Source organism: Cricetulus griseus, chromosome 4 (genome assembly GCF_003668045.3).
Source record: "Cricetulus griseus strain 17A/GY chromosome 4, alternate assembly CriGri-PICRH-1.0, whole genome shotgun sequence".
NCBI lineage: Eukaryota > Metazoa > Chordata > Mammalia > Rodentia > Cricetidae > Cricetulus > Cricetulus griseus.
In genome coordinates this window covers 78663732-78690196 of record NC_048597.1, presented here as the reverse complement: position 1 = coordinate 78690196, position 26465 = coordinate 78663732, and the positions used below count along the sequence as shown (strand labels likewise).

General features: G+C 46.4%; 1 protein-coding gene across 1 annotated transcript in view; it reads right to left on the bottom strand.

Moving 5' to 3' along the window:
- Window positions 1-26465, bottom strand: part of Sdk1 (sidekick cell adhesion molecule 1) — a 954927-nt gene that overhangs the window by 96217 nt on the left and 832245 nt on the right. Inside the window, exons 23-28 of the mRNA XM_035444149.1 lie at window positions 21079-21188; window positions 18368-18518; window positions 17196-17433; window positions 8748-8863; window positions 6706-6895; window positions 3619-3717 (exon numbers count right to left, since the gene is read on the bottom strand). Coding sequence (XP_035300040.1) covers window positions 3619-3717; window positions 6706-6895; window positions 8748-8863; window positions 17196-17433; window positions 18368-18518; window positions 21079-21188 — 904 coding nt within the window. The remainder of the gene's footprint in view (window positions 1-3618; window positions 3718-6705; window positions 6896-8747; window positions 8864-17195; window positions 17434-18367; window positions 18519-21078; window positions 21189-26465) is intronic.

Below are 26465 nucleotides of genomic sequence, written 5' to 3'. Positions count from 1 at the left end.
GGTCTGATGTATGTGACCTGGCATGTTACTGCTGCCTAAATATCATGTCACCGTGCTTCTGTGATCAGCAAAACAAACGCTCCAAGACATTTTGAAGAGTAAATGCCAAAGATTTAGAAGCGAGCTGACAGTCCCATCTGGAAAGATGTCCTCCATAAGTGCAGAGGAGGGTGCCTGCCTGGTAGAGACACATGGAGAGCAGGTGGCTGATTTGCAGGGGAGTGTGCTGCAGGCTGACTGTCCTCAGTGAGGGACTAGCAGGTGGGATCCACAGGAGGGTTTTCTTTGGACCATGACTAGGTGAAGTCTCGTATGGGCTAAGGTGTTACTACATTACCCAGATCCTGAATGGTAGGTCTGTTTATTTACTTATTTAGATTTGTGTGTGTGTGTGTGTGTGTGTGTGTGTGTGTGTGTGTGTGTGTATGCCTGTGTGTTGGTGTATGTGTGTGTGTGTACTCATGAGCATGTGCATATGGAGGCCAGAGGTCAGCCTTGGTGTCATTTTGCAGGATACTGCTTACCTGCTTTTTTGTTTTTTTTTTGTTTGGTTTTTGTTTTTTTGAGACAGGGTCTCTCAGTGGCTTGGAGCTCACTGAGTAGGTAGACTGGCTGAACAGTGAGCCATGCCTTCCTCCTGTCTCTGTCACTACGGAAATAGAATTACAAGTGTGTGCCACCAAGCCTGGCCTTTTTTTTAAACATGAGTTTTGGAGATTACAGAACTGAACTACCTTGCAGGATCTATAAAGTCTTCTTCACTCTCTTGTACATGTCCTCCCCCCCCATGTGACTTCTGCAGAGTACCCACCAGCAAGGCCCTCCCCAACAGCTTTCCATCTCCAGAAACTGTATAAAACCTTTTCCCTAAAACACCTGCCTTTAATACCACACTGAAAATGTCATCCATTTCTTGTGGGACACAGGAAGCTGCAAACCTATTAGACTCAGCCTTATTGTCCACATGGGGCGCTAGGCTTGTTTTAAAATCGCATCACTTACTTCTCAGGGTCTAACATTTTACTGATTATAGAAGCACTGTGAACCTAGGGAGAGCAAACCTTTATTCTTTGTAAATCATACAGTCTGTGCCATTCAATTATATAATCAGCAAACAGGAGGAGGAGGCCTTTCATGACTCTTATAGAAGGACCCCAGGTAAGATCCTGGCCCTGTGTTTGCATGGGAGGCATGTTTGGTAGTGCAAAGCCTTGGCATCCATCTGTGTACCAGCCCATATGTTTAAGAGTGATCCATCCCAGAGCAGCGGCATATGCAGAGAGAGGACCAGGGAACTGGCAGGGACTGGGGCTGGAGTGGGGAGGGTCAGTAGGATTGGCAATGAGAGCTGGAGGCTTGGAGTAGGGTGGGGCTCAAGGAACCTACTTCATCATAGGAAACAGTCTGTAGACATCTGGGACTCCAGGTGACAGACCAGAATTCTAGTATTCTGCCTCTCCCAAAATGTTGCCTGTTTTGCTGTGGCAGTCTGGGGACAACAATGAGGGAATCATGTATCCAGTTTCTTTTGCTTCATAATGATCTGCTGCCTGTTGCCACACTGAGCATAGTCTCCTCCTAAAGCATGGTTTGTCTCTGCGCTGGCCATCTGCTCTGAGGCTATTTCCCTAGCCTTGCTTGGTCCATGCCTGTGGTACTGACTCCAGATGGAGCTTGCTACCTTTTTTCTCCATCTGGAACTCATTCCAGCAGAGGCTTCTACAGCTGCCATGATTGTGGCTGCAAGCACCTGCAACCTCACAGCCACCAAGTTCAGAAGATCTGTGCTCACAGCAGTACTTGTATCTGGTAGCTTCAGGAATCCTGTAATGGAAGGTCAAGGAGCATACAGGCCATAGCTTCCTTGAGTGGATGACAGTATCACCCAGGCCCATCCTAAAGGGGCGAGTGCTCCACAAAAACATGCCTTTTGGGCCTCCTTCCCTGGGCTGCTGGAGATGTGTGTGTGTGTGTGTGTGTGTGTGTGTGTGTGTGTGTGTGTGTGTGTATGTGTGTGTCTGCACATGCACATAAGTGAACACATGTGTGGGTGCATGCAGCCTCCTTAGGTGTGGTTCCTCAAGTATTGTCCACCTTGTGTTTTGAGACAAGTGCCATTCACCATTTGAGACAGGGTCTCTCACTAGCCTAGGACTTCCTCATTTGGTGAGGCTGCCTGGCTAACTGTTTCTACCTTCACAGTGCTGGGGTTGCAGGCATGTGCTATTATGTCCGAATTCCTTTTTACATGCGTCTTAGGGGATCCTACTTGGCTTCTTAGGCTTGCATAGCAAATGCTACTGGCTGAAACATCTTTCAGTCCTCAATTTCCTTAAATTTTTTTGAGATTTTTTTTTGTTTTATGTATATGGATGACTTGCCTACATGTATGACTGTGCACCACATGTGTGCCTGGTGCCCATGGATACCAAAGAGGATGTTAGATCCCCTGGAATTGGAGTTACAGACAGTTGTGAGCTCTCTTGTGGGAGCTGGGAATCTACCCTGGGTCCTTTGAAAGAGCAGCCAGTGCTCTAATTGCTGAGCCACTCCAGCCCCTCAATCTCTTTTTAATAAAACTGAAATACTTTCTTTAAACTGACTGGCAAGAACAAAAGCAGGTAATAGCAGTGGCTTTATAGCAGCTGCTCATCGTTTCATATGAATAATTTCACTGGAAATTGCCGACTATCTTGGAGTCTTCTGTGACTTGGGTCTGCAGCTGTACTTTGTGCTGTATTCCGGGGCCCTTCCCCTGAAATGCCTGGTTTTCCTCACATCACATTCTCTACTAGCCCATAGTGGAGCCCTTGCCCACGGTCCCCACCTGGACCAGCACTGGATATGTCTGTGCGCTTAGTCAGAAGCCACCAGATGTCTCTTCCCTGCTCCCAGGGCTGTGGAAGTCACTCCCCCTCCAAACTCACTCCGAAGCAGCATTTCACCCACCCCAACCTCCATGCAAAAGGAGTGGCTTGCAGGAGAGTTAGTAATCTGGGATGGTGTCAGGCATAGACAGTGTAGGAAACCTGAGAGTGAGTGGGCCTTACTCAGCCCTGTCTCCCACTAGGCAACAGTAATGAACACAGTCTTTAACATGACTTAGTAAGAGGATAAATGAATAAAGGCATCTATGAAGATTTAAGACACAATTTGCTGGCTTTCCACCAATCTTATCAGAACTGCGTCTCTGAATGTGAAGTTGAAAACCCAAGGTTCACATGTCATCCCAGCGGGCTCTCCCATGGGTCAACACAGGCCTCTTAATGGGAGACAGGTGCTTCCAGGAGCCTGGTCAGCTCTGACTATGAAAAAATAGACTGCTATTTCCCAAACACCCATCAGGCACAGCCTGGAGTGGAAGGTCGATTATGAATGGACTTGCCATGGACCACAAACAAATGGAGGGAATTCTGGGTTAATAAAATGTAAATTTCTTTCTACAAGAAGGCCTCAGCGCCCTGGGCAGGAACAAATGAGGCCTGTGATGCTCTGTGTCTGGGAGATGCTACAGTTGACATGATTTGTGTCCACCCACCCCATTGTCTAATAGAAACAGGAGAGAGCAAATCTCCCTGCCCTTTCTCTTCCCCCCACTCCACCTCCAATGTTCCTTACCCAGAATCACACCATTGGGTTCCTCTGGGGGCTGCCACACAATCCGAACCGCAGTGAGCCTCACTTCAGGGAACACCAGCCGCACGGGGGGACCTGGGGCTGAAGGGAAGCTTGGTGAGTCAGGAGTCACATAGGGTTTTGTGGTCAGCAGCCTCCATGCTCTAATGACCAATGTGGGCCTCCTTGTGGTGGTCCCAAGTTTTCATTTTTAAATTTATGTTCTAAAAAATTGATTTGCCCTTTTAAAATGATTTATTTATTTATTTATTTACATGTATCTGTAATATATGCTGCATGTGTGCAGCTGTCTGTCCACAGAGGCCAGGAGATGGCATCAGATCTCTTAGAGTTGGAGTTACAGGCAGTTATGGATTCTGGGGCTTGAACACTGGGAGAAGAGCAAGCATTCTTAACAGCTGAGTTATCTCTCCAGCCAGCCCCTTATGTTTTATTTTATATCTGGCTTTTTATTTGGGTTTTAGGGACTTGAACTCAGGTCTTCATGCTTATTCAGCAGGCCCTTTGCTGACTGTGACATCACCCCAGGCCACAATTTCAATGAAGGACTTCTGGACCTTTGATGGCTCCATGTGACTCCCTAATGACTCTGAAAAACACACTTAATTTTGAAACCTGACCTTCTGGTTTAGAAAACCATGCTTAGAAACTATGCTCGCATGACTTGAGAGGACAGACAGCTCATGGCAATGCTAGCCTGGGTGACACCTTATGATTTTGCAGTAAATACTCCACTAATCTAAGTTCAGGTTCCTTCGCTGGGTTTGACAGTTGTAGAGCAGGTGATTGGCAACTATGGCAGTTAATACTGTCAACTTGACAGGATCTACATCACCTGGGGGACACACCTCTGGCCATGTCTGTGGGGTTTCCAGATTGGATTAACTGAGGTGAGAAGACCCATTCTGAATATGGGTGACCCCAAATTAAAAGGACAAGGTGATCCGAGCCCCAGCATCCATCTCTCTCTGCTTCCTGACTGTGGATGCTATGTGAGCAGCCACCATAACTACACTACCATTACTGTTTATGTACCCTTGAGCTATGAGCAGAGTCCTCCCTTAAGCTGCTGTTGTTAGGTATTTGGTTACAGTCACAACAGAAGTGAGCAATATAAGGTATCCCTTAGTCCCCCCTGCCCCCAACCACTGATGAAGCACACTGACAACCAATGCTTTCTGGCTTACACCTGCCTCACCTCACCTGCCCTGTCTTAGGAACTTAAGAGCTGATGCTCACAGATGCAGTATAATAATTCTTCTGTGTAGTTCAGTGCACTGATAATTTAAAATGCAGTTATGTCTTGTGGAATGATTGAATAATAGGGTCTCAGCCCTCATAAAATATATTTGCTTAAATGGATAGGCAAGTTAGTGTGTGGCCAGTGTGAGAGCTTCTCATTGGACTTAATCATGGATTGATTCCCAGGAAATGGCCAGGAGCAATCGATGCAGAAACAGAATGTGGGGAATGTCCATTCTGGGTGGGTGAATTTGGACATGTGTAATGATACCTATACATGGGTAAAATAAATGGCCAAAGGAGGCCACAGGCTCAAACATCGGGGCTAATTTATAATACCAGTGTGACATAGCAATGACCTTCTGCGCTGTCCCTGAGGCTTAATAGATTGTGTCACAATGAAGAGAGAAGACATGTTTATATAAATAATACAGCAATAAAAGAAAAAAGTCATTGCCTGACTACATGTGTCCTTTAGAAAGAATAATGACAGTGGACACTGAGGGACAGATTTCTAAACGTCTCTACTTTCTTTTCATAGGACTAAGCTGAAGTGTGCCCACATGGACGGTTGGTGCAACTCCCAGCTAACATGGCTCGGCATCAGTTTCCCCTGCATTTCCCATCTACCCCTAGCCCCTTGCCTTAGAGAAAGCTGAAGGATAATCCCATGGAAGCAGTGATGGTTGTGACTATTGTGATTGTCAACACGACAGGATATGGAATCACCCAAGAGACAGACGTCTGGGCATGCCCATGGCAGATTTTCTTGATTAGGCTAACCGCTAGTCTTGATTAGGAAGACTCATCCTAAGTGTGGCTGGCACCACCCCCATGGGCTTGTGTCATACAGTGAATAAAAAGGAGAAAGTAAGTTGAGCATCAGTCTTGACACATCTGTCTCTGCTTCCTGACTATAATTGCCATGCTTCACCCTCCTGTCACCACACCTTCCCACCATGATGGCCTGTACCCTCAAACTGTGAGCCAAAATCAACCCCCCTTCCATAGAGCTACTTCTCCGGCATTTGGTCATAGCAGTGAGAGAAGTAATATGGAGCCAAGACCAGATTCACATGCTGTGTGAAGAAGGGGCCAAGGAGCAAATAGAGTTGTGGCTCATTATCCATTCCAAGAAGATGCTTAAACAACCCTATTGTTGTTTCCGTCCTGTCAGACACTTCTGATCCCGAGGTGGGTGTTTGGGCAGATCAGTATTTTCCCCCTGACATATTCATTATGGCCTGTTTAATAACAAATGTGTGAAGGAGCTAACCTTTAAGTGTTTGACATCTGCAAAGTGGAAAAACATATTTACTGATGATTTAGACTTCCATAAAAAACAAAGCCAGCAAGATGTGCTTGTTACTCAAATCTGGAAGCACCAGAGCTTGGGGACCCCTGGGTGCTGTCAAACATGCTGCTCTCTGTGCAAGAACATGCAATTAGCAGTTCGAATGCAAATGGTGAGACCCACCATCCCCATGAGAATGGACACATGGGTCCAGTGTGGAGTTTTATCTAGATCTGTAGAGCTGCTACTAGGTGGATGGGTTCACATTTCATAACCTAGCCCACCCTCACCAGCCCTTGGCCACAGCATAGTTAGGATCAGAATTCTGCATAGCACATAATCAGGCAGTAAAAACCCTCTCCGGGCTCAAATTGGCCACATAAATGCCAAGTGACTGGAAAACAATTTTGTTTTGTTTCCCTCAACTAGAAAAAAAAGAAGTGGTTGAAAATTTACATTAAAAACAACTGCAATCCAAATTGTTTGGATTGGAAAACTACAGCAGAAGGCAGAGAGGCCAGCAATGTACTTACTGTCATCTTTGGTACGCTCCAAGATGAGGGGCGAGCTAGGGACCCCATTCCCGATACGAGTGAAAGCCAACACCTGGAGCTCATACACCACGAACTTGCGCAAGCCAGCCAGCAGCGCAGACTGTGTGTGGTTCCCTCGCACCACGTGGCTTCTGGGCTCTGGATCCAGGTCTTTGGCACGGTATAGAATCTGAAGCATCAACACACAGATGCAGATGGTTACAGTTAAGTGCATGCTCGGAAGGGGACTCCCTGCGCACAGGGTACCAGCTCAGAGTTAACCAGCAAGGACCACCCAACTGGGGTTTCTCCACAAGAGAAGCTGTATTGAGGGAGCTTTGGATCTCATTTCTATCCACTGGCATCTAGGAGGAAGGCAGCCATGAGGCAACTTCACTCCAGAAGAGTGGCTGGAGTCATACAGCTCTGTGATTTGGCTGCCTGGGCACAATTTGGCAAGATCTGAAGTTCTCAACTATAGCCATGGCAAATGCTCCTGCTGAAGCATGGGCTTGGTCTTCGGCAAAGGCCTTTTGCTTTCTATAAGTGGAGCTTGGGACTCTATGAAGTCCCTTGATTCCAAAAAGCAGAGGTTCCTGCCCCAGAAGACTTGCTCTTTCTCATGTGAACCTGAGGCTTGCCCATAGGTCACAGAGATGAACTGAGATGTGCTCCTCCAGGGCTTCCTCCTCTTTCTCTCTTCAATCCTCCTTCAAAGCTCACCCCCTCTGAACTGTTCTCCAAGATAAGTGACTCACAAGCTATAAAAGAGAGGCTCACTGGGGAGACATTTGGAACCAGCATAGGAAGCATTTCCCTGTGGGAACCAGGAGGTGTGGCATGGAGCTTTGTCCACCGAACCCAAGAGGACTACCATGTAGCAGGAGACTTGCCAGTGTCATGTCTCTGTTGTATACTCTGGATTGCCATGTTCCCTGGACATAGTATGGAACCAGAATGGAGCCATTAGAATACTTATGGAGAGGGATGCAGATGAGCACAGGTTAGGAGAATGCAGATGGGATTTAAGGACAGAATGACAACTGGGCATGGTGGGTAAGCATCTCATCCCAGAACTTTGTAAGACCAGGCAGGAAGACTGCTGTGAGTTCAAGGTCACTACATAGTGAGTTTCAGGTCAGCTTGAGCTATAGTGTGAGATCCATCTGATAATAACTAGTTGTTGCCCACCTCTTCAAAAAGCAGGAAAAAAGTCATTAAAACATTAAAACAGTTACTGAAAGACAAGAGAGAGCAGAATGGCTAAAATCCATTGAGGATTTATGGAAGGCATTTTCTTGTTGTACTAGGGATTGACTCCAGGGACTCATGAATACTAGACAAGCAATTGTTCATCAAGCTACACTCCCAGTCCCTCACTGGGGAATTCTAGGCAGGTGCTCTACCACTGAGCCACACTCTAGCCCCTCACTGGGGGATTCTAGACAGGTGCTCTACTGTTTCATTACAGCCCATCAGCCCATGAGAGCAGCATCACATTAGCAACCAGATCTAGAGAAACCCATTGTACTGCTTGGGAGACTGGAGCTAGAGACAGAGCCAGGGAATTATATTGGTCACATTTGAGCAAGGAGAAATAAATAGGTGGTTTTGAAGAGTCTAGGTAGCAGTTTAGAAAATGGGACCTGGAGAAGCTAGGGTAAGTCCAACTGTAACAGATGACAGCCCTTCCTAGGTTCTCCACAAATCAGCCTTGACCATTTCCCAGAAGCCCCTAATTTCTACTAGCAACTCTGGGAAATGACCACTGTGGTCATTCTCACTTGACAGTAGGTGACAGAAGCTGCATCCATTCATGGTCCAAGGTTCCAGATTGCCTCATCCAGAACAGGCAGAGCCAGGGCCTGGCTTGCTGATCAGGGTCCCATCATTCCTGAATGATGCTGGGAAAGCAAGTCTCCCAGTTCATCTTCCCAGAGAAGACACCTGATAAAGTCAGGAGCTGGCCCAAGTGACAGATCTGTGACAATTTTCCACCAGCCCCGAAGGCAGAACAGTGTAGAGGCACCAGAAATATGTACCTTGTAGCCCAGGATGAGCCCATTCTGGTCCTGCTCAGGGACTGAAGCCCATGTCAATAGGATCTGGGTGGAGCTCACAGCCTCTGCAGACACATTTTCAGGAGCAGCTGAAGGGACTGCAAAAGAACATGTCACAAGATTGGCATCAGCAGTCTCTAGCCTTTTATAAACAGAGGGGCATTTACACACACAGACACATTCACAGACACACACACACAGACACAGACACATACACATAGATATACACAGACACACACATAGACACATACAGACACACACACATAGACATACACACAGACACACACACAGACACACATACACACATACACACACACAGACACACACACACACACACACACAGACATACACACACACACACACACACACACACACACACACACACACACACACACACACACTCAGTCTGTCTGTCCTGGAAACAGCAGTGGTTCTGAGCATTCTGTATGGATCAGATAAGCCTGCAGGTGCACAGCACATATGTAAATCTCTTTAATATGAGCAACAAATTCCGTAAATCCTGGGTATTTAGAACTCAATTCTACCTGAGCCCGGCCAGCAAGGAAATGCTCTCCGTCTGTTTCGGGTAATAACTTAAAGAGCTGCAGGCTTTTACTTCAAATACGAATTCCTCAATTTCAGATGGGTACTAGCTCACTCAGACTACTAAACATGAAGGTTCACGAGGGTTGTACAGAAGTGGTGGATGGGTGTGATAAGCAGAGGGCCAGACCCCAGGGATGATGTTTGCTGTATATGGGTGGGGGGCATGAGGGAGCCCAGCCTCAATGTCATGTCTCAGATTCCTAATTGAGTTTAATCCCTCAAGATCAGTGGAGGCAGGTGTTATTCACTCCCTTCTGCAGATAAACAGAGAGCTAAGGTGGATCTGTTTGTCTGTCCTGCATTTTTAGTGCTGGGATAGAACTGGGGGGTCTCATATATGCTCAGCAAGCAATATACTAATGGGCTGCAGCCCTGGCCTGGAAATCTAAGGCTGAGGAAAGCTGTATTTCATTCTAGTTATCATGGTGTGTGTGTGTGTGTGTGTGTGTGTGTGTGTGTGTGTGTGTGTGTGTGTGTGCACGCTTGTGTGTGGGGGTGCGCATGCACACAGAGACCAGAGGACAACCGTGGTTTTTGTTCCTTAGTCATGATCCACTTTATTTTTTGAAACAAGGTCTGTCAATGGCCCAGGGCTCATGGATTAGTCTAGGCTTGCTGGCCAGTGAGCCGATGAGCCCCAGTGAGCCTCTCTCTCCACTTCCCCAGCTCTGGGAATAAAGCATGTGGTACAACATCTAGCTTTTAACAAGGGTTTGGGGGCTCTAACTCAGGTCCTAACTCAGTCACTGCCTGAGCCATCACCCCAGCCTTATTATTTATCTGTTTTTGAGATGGTATTTGCTTTATATCAATCTGGCCTGCAACTCACTATGTAGCCCAGGCTGGCCTCAAACAATCTTCCCATTCCCCCACTTCCCATTCCTTTTAATTTAAATGACTGTTTTGTTACAGGATTGCATAAGAGGCAGTCCTTTTGGTTTTGGTTTTTGACCCTGCATTTGTAATGCAGTTCTCCTACATTTGGGCAATCTTGCCTCATTTAGTTTTCTTTGATGGCACTGACTATCTTGATGAATATTCCAGGAATCAGATAAAATGGGAATATGAACAGCAGTGAACTTCACAGACATTCTCTATCAGTCCATTTAATCTGTGGCCCACGGGCCACTTTTGTCCCCAAATAGCTATGAATGTAAACCAACACATTTGTAGATGGCAATAGCATATCCCGATGTTGAAATGTTGGACTCTGTGTTAGATAAATCACCACTGCTTCAAGAATTTGCTTATGGACCCATTTACATGTCAAAGATTGCCCACACAGGCAGGGATGGGGCAGGGAGAGTTCTCAAGTGGTCAGACTATGTACTGCTTAAAAGGGTGCCTGGACAGAGCAGAAGGCTCCCCTGGACTTGGGCCTAAAGGTCACACCTTGTCCCAGGGCTTCCATGCTGAAGAAGGGGGCACATTTCAAGGCCATCACATCTTTGATGTATGGCAGGGCTTGGGCATCTGTTTCTGTAGTGCTGTGTGGGATGGGCCACTGCCCACGAGGCAAGAAAGTTTTGCAGACACTACAGGCATGTAAGGACAGTGCTACAGGAAGATCACAGAGATGCAAGCATGAGTCAATTAGGTGGCAGAGGCTGTCTAGGACCCAGGATGGAGTCTCCCATTGAGTGCAGGCCCATGGACACCTGGACCTAGGCTCATACTACCAGAACTGTGAGGGAGCACACTTGTTACTCAAGCTGCCATTTGAGGTGTTTATTTTTTTCATGTCTGTTTATGTGTGCACATGTGCATGAGGGTGTTCACATTTGTACATGTGTGTGTTTGTGTAAGCTAGTGTCCAACTTTGGGTAGCACTCCTCAGAGCAATGTCTACCTTGTTTTTTTTAGACAGGTCTTTCACTTTTCCCTGGGGCTTGCTGATTTAGCTGGTGGACTTGCCAGTGAGGCCCAGGGATCCTCCTATCTCCATCTCCCTCATGTTAGAATTACAGTCTAGCCACCATGTCTGGTTTTCCTAGCTTGAACTTGGGCCCTCATACTTCCACAGCCAACACTTTACCAAATGAGCTGTCTCCCCAAACTCCAATAAAAATCTTCAGACAGACTACCATTACCCATAAAGACCCTAGACAACTGTTGAACTGGATTGGGTCAGTGTTATAGCCAGCAGTGTCTATAGAAAGAAGGGAGAAGGGAGGAGGTTCTGCCCAAGTCATAGGCTAACAGGGCAAAGCTGCTGGGATGACACTGGGTGTGGCTGGTGTCCACTTTTGCCCCTTTCTCCACCCACAGGAAACTCTTCTGGAGGGGAAATCATGGCAGAAGTTTCTGGCTGTCCACCCTGAGGTACACTAGCGTCCTGTCCAGCACCAGAGGTGGCATCTTGCCCTTTCTCTTCTAGATACATGAAGAACCTTCTCCTAACCACTCACCCTCCGATCACCAGCCAGGACCCAAATGTGTCTGTGATCATGCCCCCATATAAGATTATGCACCCTTGACCCAAGCTCTAAGGGAGCCCAATACACTCACTGGTTCCCCAAGCTGGACTTGGGTAGAACCATCACTTAGGTTTGTTGTTTGGTGCACCGTCTGGGGTGAGCAGTGTTTGTTTGTGTTTCCCTGAAAGAAGTGAGTGCAACAATCATTGACGACTTGACTCGGTTGTCAGAAGTACAGGACTTGTCTGTGCCAGAAACCTTGCAGCAGAAACCGCATCTCACTGTGCTCTGTCTGCAGGGGCTCCCTGGGGACCTCAAATGATGCTATGTATGGCCTTGTCTGGAAAACGGCTTACAAAGATGCTTATTTTATTTTAGTTTTTAAAAAAGCGATAAAACGGTACCTTGAATGACTAAGAACGAAGGAGTTGCTATTGTTACAAGCATGGAAACTTGCCACTTAAGACTCCATTTTCTGACTTGATTTAAAATAAGATTGCAAATCCTAAACATGTTATATGCCTGCTACATTTGTGCTGTATTCTGAAAACTGTCCCTGTCCTTAAAAAGAGAGGCCATTGTCATAGCAACCCAATTGGTCCACCTCTTGGACCCCTACCTGTTTCATGTGAGGCCAGTCTTGGCAGTTCTAAGTGCCTACTTCTCACTACAGACCCACAAACCACTGCTGATTTTCTGAGATGTGGTAAAGTGGTAATGCGAGCATTCACTCACAGGAGGCCCAGCTGCATCCCTAAAGAGTCAGGGCAACCTGGTGACTTAGAGCTGAGCTTTGAACCTGCTCGCTATTTCCTACTGGGAGAGAGCCTGCCCAGTAGGGCTGTTAAGAACAGGAAATGAGATATTGCTAGGCTGAAATTTCAGCTGATTCAAATTCCCCTGGGACAAAGCCTACCATTTTTTTTTAAAGATGCGAAGAAGAATTGTACCCATTATCTGTTCTGAGGTACATTCCACTTCTTTTCCAATTTATCTTAACTTCCGAAGTGTTCTTAGAAATTCCCCTTTCATCAAAAACAAAATAGCCCAGCTTGCTTACTTTCTCTTTCTCCACCTGTTTTTCTCTTCCAGGAGTTCTTACCGCTGTTCACCACTGCTCCTTGTGATGTCTCTCTTGACTTTTCAGGTCTCATTTATCTTTATAATATGTCACAGGGTGTTACAGAACCCATTAGATCACTTCAAACTATTACTAAACTTCATTTAAATGTTGTTCAAATTGATTTTGTTTCTAAGCCCCTTTGGGGCATTTCTGTGGACTTCGAGATTATTCTTTATAATTTTTTAATGTGTGTGTGTGTGTTTGTGTGTGTGTGTGTGTGTGTGTGTGTGTGTGTGTGTGTGTGCACATGCATACATGTGCACATACCTGTGGATAGGACTTCACATGCCATAAAGCATGCATGTGGAGGTCAGATGACAGCCTGTAGCAATCAGTCCCTCTATTCTGTGGGTCCTAGGGATTGAACTCAGGTTGTCAGGCTTGGGGGGCAAGGGCCTGTACCTGATGAGCCATCTTGCTGGCCCTGGTGACATTCTTTTTAAGAATGGTTTTGATTAGCTGAAGTGAGACTGTTTAGATAGAGCTCAGTGGCTTTGGTCTCCTCCCCAGATCACTCCACTGTGCACTCCCCACCTTGCAGGGCCAGCTCCTGAAATCAGACCCTGTGACTCTATGCCAAATGACAATGATGAGCAATGCCTATCAGGATGGATCTCTCTACAGGGGATGGTAAGCGTTAGTGAGTCAAACCCACAAAAAACAGGGACTGGGCTGTAGCTGAGTTGGTAGAGTACTTACCCAGCATGAATGAAAGCCCCAGGCCTGAGCTCTAGCACTTCAGAAACTGGGTTAATGCTAATTCACCTGTAATTCCAGTAACAGGGAGATACAGACAAGAAGAACAAGAGTTCAAGGTCATCCTCAGCTATATAGAGAGTTTAAAGCTAGCCTGGGCTACATGAGAATCTGTCTCAAAAAAAAAAAAAGGAGAAATGAATAAAATTAAGAGTTCAAACTGCTACATCTGGGGAGGGCATGCTGGTCTGAGGGAGGAGGCTCCCACAGCGGGAGGCTCTGAGAGCTCCATTCAGAAGGTGGAGGAACTGAGTCCTCCAGGGCCATCAATACTGCAATGGCACCCACCGAGAGCCTCCAGGTGTGTGTTATAATTCATGTGGCACAGAAAATGCCTGTTTCCATTGATTTTAGCATACAGAGCTGTCATCAAAGTGGAAGCCCACACCCACCACTAGTCACTCTCCACTCCTCTCAAACTTTCTCAGGCCAACACAGCTGGGTCTTTTCCTTGGTCCTACAGATTCATTTGCACTGGGCATTTCAGGTCATGAAACTATGTACCATGTGGCATTTGGCATCTGATTTCTTTCACTTAATTATTTTTTTCAAGGAGCAACCACATTATTGCAAGCATAAGAATGCCACTCCTTTTATTGCTGAGCCCCCACCCCTCTCTGTATGGACATACAAAGCTTTTCCTTTACTCCTTCATCAGCTGATGGACAAGTGGTCTCTTGCCACTTTTTGCTATGAGCATTCATGGACATATTCTGGTAGATACAGGTGTTCAGTGTTCTTGGGTGCTATGACGACTAATATTGATTGTCAACTTGACAGCATCTAGAACCACCCATGATGAATTGGGGCATACTTGTGAAGGAATGTCTTGATTAGATTGGTCTGTGTCCATATCTGTGAGGATTAGTTAGATTAGGTGGCAATTTTTTTTTTATTTAAGATTTTGCAGAATGCCAACTGCTGTCCAATGCATAAAGCTCTGATTCCTCCAAACCCTTGCAGACATTTGTTATGCCGTGTTTTTTTATTTTGACCTTTTAGGGGTATGAAGTGATGTCTCCTTATGAGTTGGATTTGCATTTCCTTCCTGGCTAATGATGCTGAGTCCCTTCCCATGTGTATATTAGCCATTTGTCTCCATCTCTGGAGAACTCTCTGTTCAGGCATTTGCTCTGTTCTTAATAGCATCATTTGCCTTTTCATTGTGAAGTAAGAGGTCTTGGATATTTATTCAGAAGTCTTTGTCAGACCCAGCACTTGGAGATATCTTCTTCCCACCGAGGTTTTTTTGCGTTTCTTATACGGTATTTCCTATATTCCTATGTAAAGCCCTGGTGTTTTAATTTTAATGAAGCCTGATTTGTCTACTTTGTTGTTTGTGATTTGGGATTCTGCAATCATTAATTTCTCTTCTGGGAACATCTAGACCACACACAAAGTGCATATCAGAACCCACACCTGACACAGGCCGTAGGGTCACCTGTTTCTTATATAGTCTAGGCAGACACAGGTAGATCTCCATGGCAGGTACTTTTGGTTCCCTATTTCCACTGTCTCCACACAGGACTTTGGGTTCCCCCTTTCCCAGCATCCATGAATTCCAGGCTGACCCTCCTGACCCTGCATGGGCATTGAGGGCCAGATCCTAAAAAGACTAGTGAAGATCCGAGGCAATGATTTCAGTCAATAAAGAAGTGCTTGTCTTAAGGACATGAGTTTGATTCTCAGTACACATGCTTTGTTTTTAAAGCAGTGGAGCTAGAGAGATGGCTCAGCAGTTAAGAGCATTGGCTACTCTTCCAGAGAACTCAGGTTCAATTCCTAGCACCAACATAGCTGTTTACAATTGCCTATAACTACAGTTCCAGGGCATCTGATGCCCAATTCTGAACTAGGTAGGTACCAGGCACAAAAGACATACATGCAGGCAAAACACCTATACACATAAAGAAAAAAAAAGCCAGGCTCTTAATTGTAACTCCAGATCTGGGGATGCTAGGACAGAGAAATCCTCAGTGTTCATTGGCCAGCTAGTCCTGGGTAACCAGAGAACTCCATGTCAGTGAGAGGCCTTGTCTCTAAGGAGGCTGACCTCTGGCCTCCACTATGTTCATGCACACATGTGTACCGGCACCTGTGCACACAGGCATGCACACACATGAACAAGCAAACTACTAGGGAAGATCAACAGCTGATACACCAGCACAACTCTTGCTGCTATGGGAGATTTTGCTGTTTTTCTTTTGTGTCCATTGATAAATTAAAAACTTCAAAAACTACTTTCTAGCCACAGCTTTCTAGTTTCCTATCCAAAGTTTTGTTTCTTCAAAGAAATATTTTACTGGTCTGCCTATTGCTGGATCTAAAACTATCCTTTAAAAACCTCTCCAGGTCCCTTTCCTTGTCACAAAGACTCAGCTGAGGAAGATGAAAGAGTTTTAAAACATCCACATGGTTGCAGCCAAATTTGTCTGCATCTTTTCTTGCTGATGCAATAAAAGCTACAGTTGGAAGAGAGCCCTGACTGGGTCTCGGCAAACCCCTCTTTAAATCCTGGTCCCCACAGAGGCATGCTGGTCACCTCAATGGTGACTCTTCAGGAATACTCACTGGGATTGCTGGGTCCCCATATAGATACTGTGCAGTCAGAGTGTTCCTTGAGACTGACATGTGGCTCTGCCAGGATCTGGGTCTTCTCTCCGTGCACAAATTGAGCATGGCATGGCAGGTGTATACTTGTGATTCTAGCACTGTGACTGATCCCATGGTATCCCAGAGCCTGGGTCCTTGAATGAACAGCCACCAACAAACAGGAGCCCCACCTCAGGGGTCCATTTCTTACCTTAGCCAGACCCTAGCAATACTGTGTACATTCATTCATGAAGAGCAGGGCCTAATGCCTGGTATATTAAAGAAAATTTCTGCTTCTTGCTTTTATCATTGGTAATGAACATTATCATTAACTTTAAAAATCATAAAATAAGCCCAGCACCTGTTAAAATCCAAAAGAACAGCTGTGAGTAGGTGATCAACTTGACAGGCTCTAGAAAGCACCTAAAAGTCAAGAGCCTGGCCACACCTGTGAAAGACTGTCTGGAGAAGGTTGGTCTTGGCCATGTCTGAGGGACTGGGCTAACTTGGTTGGGTTAAGTAAGATGGAAAGAACCGTTTAGGAGGCAGCATCATTCTCTTTTTGGGGTCCTGGACCACATGTAAAGCAGAAAGTGAGCTGACCATGGGCGCCCATTGCTCTGCTTCCTGGCTGTGGATACAATGTGGATATGTGTTCCTGTTGCCATGCTTTCTCCACCATACTCTCAAACTGCGAGACAATACAACACCTTTGTCCCTTAAGTTGCTTCTGTCAGCATGCTTTATTACAACAGTAGGAAGAAACAAAACAAAACACTAACTCTGACAAAGCCTGTCTAGGCTGGGGTTAGGAATGCACCATCTCAGACACAGAGAGACTGTCACCCAGGGATGTGGAAATCCAGGGCCACCAAACTCATCTCTATGGAGACAAGAGACAGCCTTGTCTTTGTAGCTGCATTACCTCCCTCTCACCTGACTCCCGTGTACGACCCCGCACCAGCTCACTCCAGGGTCCAGCCCCAATGGCGTTGAAGGCCTGCATCCGAAGTTCGTACTCTGTCCACTCCTCCAGCTCCTCGATGGTCAGCTCCCTCTCTAGCCGGTCGTTGACAACTTGGGCCAGTACTGAGGATGGTTGGTCCGAACGCCAGTACTTCACCCTATAGCCCACAGACTCAGGGTTCCCATTGTACTGGGAATCAGGCAGGGGCTGGCAATGAAGGACAGGCTAGCATGAGTAGACACCTTGTAACTGTCACCTTTGAAGATCAATCAAGAATAAACCCATCCTACAGGGCCAACTCCATGGAAAGCGTTTTCTTAGGTGAATTTCTCTGGAACTTTCTGGAAGGTGTGCATGCACACACATGTGGGTCATATGCACGTATACATGTTCATATCCATGTGTTTATAGAGGCCAGTGGTTGATTTGAGCATCTTTCTCTATCACTATTCACTATATTTTTTGAGACAGGGTCTCTCATTGGACCTGGAGCTCACTGACTTCTGGCCTGCAAGCTCTAGAAAATTCTCCTGTCTCCACTCCTCAGTGCTTAGGATAACAGGTGGGCACCTTAATGTCTGGCTTTTTACGTGGGTTCTGGGGGTCTGAATTCAGGTCCTCAAGCATGTGCAATAGGCACTTCACATACTGAGACACATCTCCCTGGCCTCATCCCTGCAGCTTTCTGGTCTACCTTCCCTAAAAACTTTTCTTCTGTTAATTAAACAAAATTCTTTTAGTGACTTTTTCTGGAAATAATTTCCTCTAATATAGTTTGGTTTAATTTTGAGGGAGGAATGTTCTGATTAAACACTGGACTGACTCTCTTACGAATATCGAGTATTAGTTCTATGTTGACCAAGCTTAAGAACTTACAGATCCTACACATAGTACTCTCCGTGCTCTTTCCCAAAAGAGCACCCTATGCTCCAAGAAGAGAGCAAGCAATGCTACTAATTCATAAGAAATCCAGGACTGCTCTGTGATCTTACACTAATCAGCGTAATACTTTGTGGTCTAACAACTAGATTGGTTTTGATGAGGGAAACAGCCTGAGTGTGGTTTGGCTAAAAACTCTGATTTTCCTGGATAAGCCAGGAAGGCACAGCTAGGGGCTTCCACCCCATAGCCTCCAACTCACCACCCAGCGTAGCCGCAGGCTTGTCTCACTGGCTGTTCGGACTGTGATGCTGGTTGGAGCCACATCAGGTGGGGCCTGCAGGGTCTGGATGACCCGGGATGACTGGCTGAAGGGGCTGGGACCCACAATGTTCACTTGTCTCATTCGAAACCTGGAGGTGAAACCACGAAGCAGGGTTATATCCAAGCAAAAGGCAACAGAATGGAACAAAGCATCTTTGGGTGCTCCTTACAGTGATGGCAGTGGATTGTTGCAGACACAGCCACCACAGTCATGGCAGTAGACTGTCGCACACAGCCACCACAGCTTCATGTAGTGAGTTCAGACTGAGGTGGCTCCCTGGCTTTGCCAGTTCTCACAAGCTAGAGATTTTTCAAAGCTACCCTTTTGAGTAAAACTCCTTATTAAAAAAAAAAAAAAACCCAAAACAAAACAAAACAAAAAAATGCGCTCGAAACGTGTGTCTTCCAGTACCACAGAGACCATCACTCACAGACATCTGTGTTGTGTGTTGGTGAAGAATGCAGATGTCATCTACCACACCTGTGATGGGCGGTATTAAGTGTCAACATGACAGAATCCAGAATCATCTGGAAGTCAGGCCTTTGGCATGCCTGCAGGGATTATCTGGAGTAGCTTCATTGAAGTGGGAAGACCTGCTCATTATGGGTGGCACTGACCCGGATTGGGATGGGGACTGTGTAAGTGGGGAAAGAGAGTAGCACACATTGCAGTCACTGCCTTCTGCTTCCTGCTGGTGGATGCCATGTGACCAGCTGCCTCACTCTCCTGCTGGATTAGCTTCCCCACTACCATACCCTTTGAATTGTGGGTCAAAACAATTCCTTCCTTCCTTATGCTGCTTTTCTCAGGGTATTTTATGACAGTAACAGGAAAACAACAAACTATTTTCTTTAAAAGCTCCCAGACAATGGTCTCGTATGACTCAGTATAATTTAGTTCCCAGTTGAAGTAGATTTGATGGAGCTGATAGGTAGAAATTTAAATGGTTAGTTGCCATTGGCTGACTCAAATTCAGGGTAATCTTAGGGGATTAAGGTCATTCAACAGAGTCCAATGTCACAATGTTGCTACCAAACACAGTTTTGAAAGTTCAGTGTTTTGAATGGCCAAGGACATTGTCATAGCCTGTGCCTATCCTGGCATGTACCACAGTGAGTGTGGCATGCGAGGCCTTCAGTCAATCAGAATTATCTCTACTTCCTTATAAAGTAAGGGACATGAATATGCTAAGCAAAAGTGTTCTACCTCTGAGCCACACCCCAGCCCCTCAACTGGGGGATTCTAGGCAGTTCTCTTTTAACTTTTGAGACAGAGACTTGATATATTGCCTGACCTGACCTTGAACCCACTCTCTGTAGCTCAGGAAGACCTTGAAATTGCAATCCTCCTGCTCCAGTCTCCTCAGGCCTGTACTACCACAGCTGGCTGTATCTTCTTTCTCTATAATTTTCTAAACTGAATTTACATATAACAAAAACCCTAAGCAAGGATAGATAATGCTTGTTTCAGAAGTCTCCCAAATTAATGTGTATTTAATACAGGGGCATTGCTTTCTCATCACTGTTTCTGATCTTTGGGATAGTTACACAGTTGCATGCAATTTCATATGTCAAATCTTGAATCCTAGCAGCAGCTCATCGAAGCTACATGTTTTTCTCTTAAGGGTTGTGTATATTGCGTCTTGACTCATCTGCTCTAATCTTAGGATGAGTGTTCAAATGAATAGACTCAAAAACATCTCTCTCATTAAGCTTTGAAAAATTCTAACTTTGGTATTGCACCGAATAAATGCTCTTCATGAAGATGTAATTTCACCTTTCACTCTTTGAGCTACTCAGTCTTACTCCCTCATTCCCCCCGATTACACAAAATGTATCCATCCCGGCAGAACAATGACATTATCAAAGTCAACATCTGGTGATAACTGGAAATTTCATCTTTCGCACTGATGTTACGGGAACTGATAGCATTGCTAACAGCTCATGATCACACTACCCTTTGTGAAGGCTGGGGATTTACTGCCAGGGTAAGTGGCAAGATCTAGAAGCAAGAGGTTAAATGCCATGTTAAGTGCTTGATTAGTGAGAAGAGCAACTCCAGGGTCATGGAAAGGGGGAGCAGAATGGGGCGCCTGGGACATCTGCTTTGTTGAGACTCTACAGCCTGCAGTTCCTGGCTATTTCATGACTGTAATAGTGAGTCCTTTCCACAGAGTGCTTTGATGGAAACACGTGGCCAGCCTAACATCCAACCATGCACTGCCTTGATATATATATGTGTGTGTGTGTGTGTGTGTGTGTGTGTGTGTGTGTGTGTGTGTGTGTATGTTCTGATGCACCTACATGGGTGCATGTGTGGAATGCAGAGGTTCGCATAGGGTGTCCTTTCTCTATCATTCTCCACCTTATTTTTTGAGACAGGGTCTCTCACTGAACCTGGATCTAAGTACATCAGCTAGACTGGCTGGCTAGAAAGTCCCAGTGCTGGGATTATAGGCATGTGCCATAGTCCCCAGGTAGATTTAATGGGCTCCTAGGAATGCAAAGTCAGTTCCTCATGCTTGTAGAACAAGCACTCACTGGCTCAATCTCCCCAGCCCTCTGTTTAGAGGATTATATTTTCCATGACATCGTTTCTCTTACTACAAACACATTCAGCTGCGGCCACTTCCCACCTGTAGTTCTCACCTGTAGTGTGTGTAGGGTGTGAGGTTTGGAATCTCGAGCGTCTGGGCATCAGGCTCATTCTCTTCCTCATAGAGGGTGACCCACTCCTCCTCATCTCCGATGGCGCCGACCTGTGGAAAGGGATCCTGAGATGGACTGGGCTCACCATGGTGAACAAGGCTGCTTGGTATTCAGTATGCATCTGCCTGGGTATGATGGGCTGAGCACAACAGCCACCAGGTATGTCACACCTGGGAGCTACTGGTTCCTGCACACACTCTCTTCCTGCCATGCAGATCCCAGCTCCTGTTATTCTCAGTGTACATGACATCTGGGAAGGTTCTAGTTTAAAACTCAGTCAAGAACTTGCCCTCAAGAGGGCCAGCCCTGTAGCTCAGACTCTGGGTGATGGAGAGGACCATCCCCACTGCCTTGCCCTCACAAGTAAGAGAGGCTCAGAGAGGAAGATTCAGGCAGGACCCAACAGTGCACGGTGATGAAGTCCTCCTCATTAGGATCCAGGGCTGGCCCCATGGCACCACCTGGCCTTTTCCTCCCCAGGTGTGCACCACAGAGACTCCACTGGCCCCAGCATAAGGAGGCCTTATGGAGAGAAGGCAGAGCTCCTGCTTGGCAGCAGAGCATGCAGGTCTTTTCCCTTCTGATGAAGTACCCTGGGAGCCAGTGAGATGGCTCAACCAGCAAAGTACCCCCTATGCAAGATTTGACTCCCCAAAGCAGGCATGGGGTCTGTGGAGATGGCTCAGAGGTTAAGAGCACACACTGCTCTCACAGAGGTCCTGAGGTGAGTTCCTAGCACCCACATCAGCTCAAAATCACCTGCAACTGCAGCTCCAGGGGACCTGACGCCCTCTTCTGGCCTCTAAGGGCACTGCACTTGAGTATCCATATAGACACATAACACACACACACACACACACACACACACACACACACACACACACACACACACACAGTATATTTTTAAGGTAGGCATGGTGGGGCATGTTTGTAATACTGGAGTTTGGGAGATGGCGACACACCCATCCTTGGGGCTCTCTGACCAGCCAGCCAAGTTGAATCAACGAGCTCTATGGTTGTCTCAAAAAACAAAACCAAACCAAAAAATAACTCCCCTCAAACCAAAATTGACAGTGCCCTGAAAAATGACACCTGAGGTTGACTCTGGTCTCTTTCCACACACACACACACACACACTCACTCAGATGCACACATAGGTGAATACATGCACACATACAAACACATGGGCATGCACATACAGATGTATGCTCACACAGGTGAACACAAGCACATGCACACTCATGTGTACACACATGAATACACACAAACACATGCACATACACATGTACATACACTCAGATGTATACACATATAGGTGAACACATGTACATGCACACTTATGTGTATACACACAAACACGTGCACACATGAACACATGCATATATATTCAGATGTATACACATACAGGTGAACATATATATATGCACACTTACATGTACACATACACACCGATACACACACACACACACACACACACACACACACACACACACACACAGGCACTTCAGGGCAGAGCTAGTCTGAAGAGCACCACTCTTTATAGACAAGTTGGTCTGTGAGGTCCCACTGGGAGTCCTTAGTACTGTCCCCAGTAGTCCCTCAGCTTCCTCCATTAGCAATTGTACACCAGCACTTCCTGTGACCTCTAACATGACACTAGGTGCTTGCTCTTCCTGAGGAAGCCCAACCACAGATTCATGTGCCCTGTTGATGCCACTCTAGGCTGTCCCAGACAGAACCCACAGAAGACACCTCTATGTGTTCCAGCCTGTGGTCCTGTGAGTAGTCCATTGACTTCTGCAGCTCATGTGGCCATGTGACCATAGGGATCATGATATACAAACAGAGGGTTCGCCCAGAGGCAGTTTGGCAAGGATCAGTCCTACCCTGGCATTTACTATTCTGTAAGTGACTTAAATGACAGGGTAGGCCTTGTGCTCATTAAGTTCACAGAGGAAACCGATTTGGCAGGTGGCCAAGCCTGGGGGTGGGTGGCGGCTAAGCATTCATGGCAACCTTGGTAAGCTGCAGAAATGATGCAAAGGATGAAGGACAAGAAGGTACCAGCAAGCAAGAGTAAGCATCCTGCTTCCTGGAGACATAGGGAAGCAGCCTGAGATGTGGGCAGCCCAAACTAAAGCAGGAAAACTGCGGCAGGAAATAACTAGAGTGTCATATGAGATCCAACCTCGCATTCTAGTCTCCTCCTAGGAGGGGACCTAGGCATATGGCATACACTAATGCAAACACCTGGCTGTACCTGCACATGTGTGCACCCTAGCACAAACCTGTATGCAACTGTACACACAGGCAAGTGCCCACACATACCTGTATTGACTTAAATTAGACTATATGCTTTTGTGCACCCATGTATGTACCTGCACATACCTGTGTGTACTTGTATATAAATGTATGTATGTATCCATATATGTGTACACAGCAGGATCTATACACCTGTATGGATCTGTACACATGTAAATGCCTCCACACAGCTGTATGCATCTGCATATACCTGAATTCACCTGAACATGACTATATATACATGTGTGTACACATGTATGTACCCATGTGTACCTGTGTGTACTTGTGTATGTATGTATGTATGTGTGTGTGTGTGTGTGTGTGTGTGTGTGTGTATGTATGTATGTATGTATGTATGTATGTATCCACACATCTACACCGTGGCATGCCTATATACACTTATGCATACTTGCATGTACCTGCACACACAGCTAAGTACCGATACACACCTGTATTCACTTGAGCATTACTGTATGCGTGCATGCACACATTTCTACCCCTGCACACCTGTGTGTATTTGTATATGTATGTATCCACACATGTAGCATACACTCATATTTACCTGCATGCACCTGCACACATGTACATACATGCACACACCAGAAATAACCTGCATACAATTGTGTGAACCTGCACAGTACACACCAGTTCACAGTGCCCTGCACACCACAGCCCAAGGACAAAGTTGGGGCACATATCCCCAGATGAACAGGATGCATTATTTTGCCATGAAGAGGCACCAGGCACTGGCATTGGCACTTGCTTTCATGTGGACAGACTTCAGAAACACTGTCCTGGGTAGAAGTCTGTCCCCAAGTCCTCATAGCATGAGGGTCTCCTTCATGACATGACAAGGGTGGGGAGCCAGGTGTTTAATGAGAAGGGGGTGGGGCAGGAGGGAAGCAGGAGGGAAGCTCTTGGAGATAAGTTTTATGTGCTGAGACTGGGTGGAAGAAGTAGAAGATTCCTGAATCTTCTACCTTGGGTCTGGCCCTCTCTAAAAGGAATGCCAAAATTTGTGTTCTGTGAATTTCATCTCAGATTTTAAAAGAAGTATTGAAATTTAAGGTGGGATGCTGTCCAAAAACACCTGGCAGTCACTCTGGGGTCAGAGTGACTGATGAGCAGCTGGGATTCTGCGAATGAGCAAGGCAGCTGAACTAGGACAATGGAGGGAAAGATGTGGCCACCTGCGAGGCTGGGACAGGAGAGCGTTCTCAGCCACCATGAATCTTGGTGACTCTGGAGGTATAGCCTCTATTCTTGCCACCTGGGCTCTACATAGAGGAGCCACTGCTGTGCCTTTTACCACCCAGGTCCTCTGTGGCTGAGTGAGGGGGCAGCAGATGTACAGCGAATTTAACTGGTGCCCCAAGTCCCTGCAGCGTGACTGAATACTCCCTTCTCTGCCTGTCTTTGCCCTCCAGCCTCATCTCTGCAAACTCTTCTAGAATGAAGCCTGGTCCGAGAACTTGATACCCAGCTTGTTTGACTCAGTCTGTCTTCCTTCTTGGCTCATGCACATTGACCCAGGGCTAGGTGCTTCTCTGACCCTATGGATGGCTCCAGCACTGGCCTCTCATGATAAGATGACTCTTGGCCATATATGAAGCTACAGGGGCTGCATGGATCAGGGTGGTGACTCTGGGACTCAGGGTCATCCATCATGTGACCAAAAGGATTGGAAGAAAAGTGCCAACCTTTGAGCTGCTCCTCAGAGGAGAGGATAAGGTGTGGCTGGCTGCTGCAAGGGCAGGAACTCCAAGAGACAGGCAGCTCAACTGAGCTGTTTTCATTGAGCACAAGGAGCCTGCTACTCCATCAACAAAAGTCAAGCTTTAGGCTACATGGGCAAAAGCCAGCAGGACAGGACCACAGGTCCCCACTTACTTCTCCCCTTAAGTCAGACAGTGTTGAGAAAGACAAAGGTCTTCCCATTTATAGTCCCCAATCCCCAGGTTGCCACTGTCTCGTAGCTGGTGTCTACAATACCAACAGTGGAGGGATGTCTGGTTCTTTTCTGGCCTTCCATTCTGCTGGGTTCAATATAGGACTTCAAGGTTCTAAGCCAGCCAGGCAACTGGGATAATGGACTATGACTGCGGTGTGACCCACACATCCCTGACCTTACCCTCCTGCCAGATCACCTTTCTGCAGGTCTCTGATTTGGAGATGGGACAGTTGACTGACGGGCCCAGTGGGTACCATCTCTCTGGTTTTGCCTGTCATATTCCCCAATTCAATGTTTGTCATTACCTGAAGGCACCACATGGCCTTTAGCACCTGTGTTCATGCAAAGCTCTCTAATATGGTTCAAACATGTCTGCTCCTTCACGTGCCTTCTCTAAGCAACTGCCAGAAGCTTCCTTGAACTGCCCCTACTTTCTTGCTCCCTCTTCTCAAAGTCTCCAAGAGCAGCCTCCCCTGCTCTATTGCTTCTGGAAGTCACTATAGATAGCTGCCCTGTTCTCTGTCTCCCTCTTCTAAAAGCATCCATGGATGCCTTCCATCTCTGTCTAGGCAGATGGCATATGATATTCCCATTCTGTGCACTCAGGCTACTTTCCACCTACCTCTGACAGGCTCAGGTCAAGATCCTCAAAAGTAACTCATACACATACAGTGTGTGTCAAAACTCATTTTTCTCATCAAAGAGAGACCCAGCAGGATGGTAAAATGATTCAAAATCTGTAGCATCAGTAGGAGAAAGAATGTCCAGGCTGGAGAGAGAGCTCAGTCAGTAAAGTACGCCACACAGGTATGAGGACCTCATTTGATCCCTGGGAATCCATGTAAAGGAGCCAGAAGCAAGGAATGGCACATGTCTGTAATCCCACTGCTAGGGAGGGGGAGACATGAGGATTCTTGCAGTCTAGCCAGCTTAGTCTAATCTGTGAGTTTCAGGTTCAGTGAGAGACCCTGTCTCAAAAGATAAGTTGGAAAGTTGACCTCTGGCCCCATATACATATTCACATAAACACCGATAAATACAAACACACACATATACAATAAAGAAGACAGAAAGG